Here is a 5,000-nt window from a genome sequence, read left to right as displayed (position 1 = left end):
TAAGTGCCGCCACTGCTTTTTAGTAGCCTGTGTTCTCAGTTCTCAGTGGAACACTCTAGAATCACCGTAGAGTGCAGAACCTTCTATCTCCACATCAATGAGAGGATGTTGTGCCAACTCTGGCATGTGATAGCGGCAGGCTGTTCCGTGCCTTTCCTGTTTTACAGGGTGATTAAAGCCAATGGAGGACGTTTATCCCCACGCTGTTTACAGTCCTCAACGCGCTGTGCAACGTATATCCTCACGCTCTTTACAGTCCTCAACAGGCTCCGCAAAAATCACATCAAACTGCCATGTAAAATGTAAACCATTTGCGCTGCTCATTCTCTGATAACATGTAACATGTACACACACACACACAGACACACACACACACACACACACACATATATGCACACATATACACACACATATACACAGACAGACACACACACACACACACACACACACACACACACACACACACACACACACACAGAGCTACATACAGACAGACACACGCAAAGAAAATGAGAGAGAGAGAGAGAGAGAGAGAGAGAGAGAGAGAGGAGGGAGGAGAAAGAGAGGGAAAGGGAGACAGATAAGATTTTACAAGACTAACATGACCCAGCGTGTGTTATGAGAAAAAGACCAGAAACAGTGCTGGAACCATCTCATAAAGACAGAACGAATATAATAAATGAAAGATTTATGAAGCGTGGAAGACACACAGTGGTATCCAGTGCCAGGGCCTGATCAGGAAGATGGATTTATGAGTTTGTTTGGAGGCTCTACTGAGAGGTTTAATTATGAGCCTCTGATATGCATGGAGAACCAATATTGGCAGAAAAAAATGGAGAAGCCGTCATTGTTTATCTACAAGATTTTTTGGTGTGTGACCAAACTGTAAATCTCCACCTAATTTTCTCTGATTTCTTTCTCAATGTTCTTTTGTATTCTGTTCTCTCTCCCCATAGTGTCACTCTCTCACACACACACCCACACCCACACCCACACCCACACCCACACCCACACACACACACACACACACACACACACACACACACACACACACACTAATTTGACAAGCTTTGTGGGCATGACTGCAGGATATAAACTGTAACATTCTCAATGTGACCAGGACAATCTGATCAGGTCATGATTAAACCTATAACCCAAATAACAGAGAGTAGTCTGCCAGTCAGTATTGGAAAATAAATCAATCCTGACACAGCGAACAGGACCCCCGACACGCAAGTTTCAATTGTTGCGTGGCAACGTATTACTTGCTGACTTCAAATTAGAATGAGATTCGGATTAGTGAACCGACTACTTGCGGAATGATATGAAAGATGTGAATTAGAAGCACAAAACCTGTTGCCAATGGCAGTGGTCATTCATATTTTTTGCAGCGGTCATTATGAAGAAATATCGCACCTTTGAATGTTGAGATGGCTCCATTCAAATCAATGGAGTATATATTCTAAAGAGCCGTATGTTAATACAACTTCACGTTAACAAAAATGAATGCAATATTTTGTTGGTTCATTGCCTCTCTCTTCGCCCCCCCTCTATCTCTCCCTCTTTCTCTCTCTTCCCCCCCTCTATCTCTCTTCCCCCCCTCTTTCTCTCTCTCTTTCTCTCTCTGCAGCTGTCACTCCATCCACACCATGGAGCAGGAGTATTTTGAGTGTCCAGAGTATCTGTCCAATGGGCAAACAGAGGTGGAGAGGACAGAAGAATTTGAGTATGAGGTGAAAATTCTCAAACACACAAACTCACACATCTCTCTCTCTCTATCTATCTCTCTCACACACACACACACACTCACATACCTAGACATTGATACATAAATGCACACATGGGCATTTCAATTCCACCACTCACATGACAACACAGTCACATACAAACAGGTATGTTGTAACTCTGCATGTAAAGGTGCAATAGGAAACATTGCGTCATTATACTCGCACAAGAGTGAGAGTGAGAGTGAGCCACTGTATGCATTCAGACATGCACATATATGGAATCTCTCTCTCTCTCTCTCTCTGTGTCTCTCTCTCTCTCTCTATCTATCTCTCTCTCTCTCTCTCTCTCTCTGTCTCTCTCTCTCTATCTGTCTCTCTCTCTCTCTTTCTCTGTCTCTCTCTCTATGGGGTTATTGCACAGAGTGGCAGAGTGAGCCACTGTACACATTCAGACATCATGGTTTTCATCAACATGGAGGTTCTCTCCCATTCAGTCACAGTGTGAGGCGTTTGCACACACCTTTCAGCAGAGTCAACAACTCACAGACAGCTATCAATTGTGAAAACAACTCCACTGCAGGTAGTGAAGAAAATAAAAACTACCTCCTGTGGCTGTAAGGAAATCATCGTCACCACCCAAAGTAGTTGCTTCTACAAACACACCTCAAAAAGTGGCACCATGTTTGCGTAGTGTTGCTTTGACAGGAAGCTGTCTTTTGTGAGACTCTAGCGCTTCCTGGTCTGCTGTTGAACTCCACCGCAGGCGGTGAGGAAGAGGAAGAGCTGCCTGCTGCAGCGGTGAGGCAGAGCTCCTCTTCTATTAACACACGCTTAAGTGTGCTCCCTGTTCAGTGCTCGTGGACACACACACGCTTAAGTGTGCTCCCTGTTCAGTGCTCGTGGACACACACACGCTTAAGTGTGCTCCCTGTCCATCCCCTCAGTGCTCGTGGGCACACACACACACGCTTAAGTGTGCTCCCTGTTCAGTGCTCGTGGACACACACACGCTTAAGTGTGCTCCCTGTTCAGTGCTCGTGGACACACACACACTTAAGTGTGCACACACACACACACACACGCTTAAGTGTGCTCCCTGTCCATCCCCTCAGCGCTCGTGGGCACACACACGGCGAGCCAATAAAGACATGAGTGAGATGTAATGCAGTGATTAGAGTTCCATGTCTGGCCTTATTTGCACATAATTTGCATTCCTCTCACAGCAGGGCGTGTGTATGAGTGTGTGTGTGTGTGTGTGTGTGTGTGTGTGTGTGTGCGGGTGCGTGCATGTGTATGTATGCGTGTCTGTTCCTGTGTGTGTGTGTGTGTGTGTGTGTGTGTGTGTGTGTGTGTGTGTGTGTGTGTGTGTGTGTGTGTGTGTGTGTGTGTGTGTGTGTGCATGCATGCCTGTGTGTATGTGTGTGTGTGTTTGTGTGTGAGTGTATATGTCTGTCTGTTATGATTGTCTGGTAGGATTGAAACTGGGGGATGTTACTGAATGAAATGAAAAATGGCATCCATGTTATCATACATTTATCAAATCCTGATACTGACATCACTAATGAAAATGTATGTGTTGACATTGGTAGTCAGACTTTTGCCTGTGAAATGATTACTAATGATTAATAATTAATACATATTAATACAATTAATACAATAATAAATATTGAAAAGAAGTGAAACAAATAACGGAATAAATATATCATCACTAACACATATATATATATATATATATTTATATACAGTATCTGTATCGTCTGCAAAAATGTAAAAGTCAGGAATCTGATTGGATGTAAGCACAGGAAAATCTCAGCGATAGAGAGAGGGAAGTAGAATGTGTTTTTAGCAGTGAACCTATGTGTGTGTGTGTGTGTGTGTGTGTGTGTGTGTGTGTGTGTGTGTGTGTGTGTGTGTGTGTGTGTGTGTGTGTGTGTGTGTGTGTGTGTGTATGTTTGTGTGTGTGTGTGTGTGTGTGTGTGTGTGTGTGTGTGTGTGTGTGTGTGTGTGTGTGTGTGTGTGTGTGTGTGTGTGCGTGTGTGTGTGTGTGTGTGTGTGTGTGTGTGTGTGTGTGTGTGTGTGTGCGCGTGCATGTGTGTGTGTGTGTGTTTGGTAGGTAAGTCCACATGTATCTCTCCACATCCACTGCATCAGCCCATTAGAGATATCCCACTCTAAACCTTCAGGCTTCATCTCTTTCCCAAACACCTCTTTATCAGCCTAAGCCTCCTCTTCTCAGTACAGTATCTCCCATGACAGCCCATTCCATTTCATGCCTGGACAGCTTTTTGCCACATGTGAGACACCGTACCTCCCAGCTGTCCATCATGTATCCTCATCTGTAGCATAAACTCTCTCTCTCTCTCTCTCTCTCTCTCTCTCTATCCCTCTCTCTCTCTCACACACACACACACACATACTCTCTATGTCTCTCTCACTCTCATTCTCTCTCACTCACTCTCTGTCACACACATAAACACACACACACACACACACACACATTCCATTTGAGTTGAGTGTCAGGCACAAATACCTTTAATCTCTTTCACTGCAGAACATCTTGGATAGGACTAGCATTCAAAATCCCAGACACATGTACGGCCAACACTGCGACAATATTAGCGTATACGTCTGGGTGTTTAGACACACACAGATGGATGTTTATGGGGTTCAGTGTTTGTCATATTCCTCCATCATATTTCACATATGCAAGGGCTGAACAATGAATGTTTGATTTGGGGAAACTTGAGTTATTGTTCAGCTTTACCTAAGCTGGTAGAAAAATCAATATTAAACCACACAAAATCTGGCAATGACAAATAACACCGCGGTGGGATTTTATTGACAAGGCGGCTGGTTCCCGATGAAATATGTCTCCCTTGTTTAGGGCTTTGGTGAGTGGAATAGATCACGCCGGAATGTGCTGATATTAGCCAGAGATATCCCAGCATGCCCCTGGGGTCTTTTGCACTCCGCTGATGCAAATCACTCCCCCTCTCTCTCGACACACACACAGGCACACATACACACACACACACCAATACACGTGCGCACACACACAGAAACACACACACACACACACACACACTTACGATGCGGCAATGCTTCATGTAAACGCAGACACTTGTCATGCATGCTGGCACAGTCTGCCCGAGGCGCTGGTGTAGAACAGGGTGTGGACGAGTGGATGGGTGCTTGTTGGGGAGGGGTGTGTGTGTGTGTGTGTGTGTGTATGTGTGTGTGTGTGTGTGTAAGGATGGATGGGAAGTGTGTAAG

The 5,000-nt window shown here is 44.8% G+C and overlaps 1 protein-coding gene across 1 annotated transcript in view; it reads left to right on the top strand.

Annotated features, from left to right (window-relative positions):
- Positions 1 to 5,000, top strand: part of pdzrn4 (PDZ domain containing ring finger 4) — a 20,360-nt gene that overhangs the window by 738 nt on the left and 14,622 nt on the right. Inside the window, exon 2 of the mRNA XM_042710109.1 lies at positions 1,631 to 1,733. Within this exon, the coding sequence (XP_042566043.1) occupies positions 1,631 to 1,733 (103 nt within the window). The remainder of the gene's footprint in view (positions 1 to 1,630; positions 1,734 to 5,000) is intronic.

Source organism: Clupea harengus, chromosome 16 (assembly GCF_900700415.2).
Source record: "Clupea harengus chromosome 16, Ch_v2.0.2, whole genome shotgun sequence".
Taxonomy (NCBI): Eukaryota; Metazoa; Chordata; class Actinopteri; order Clupeiformes; family Clupeidae; genus Clupea; species Clupea harengus.
Note: the sequence above shows the minus strand (reverse complement) of the source record. Positions and strands in the feature narration are given on the sequence as shown.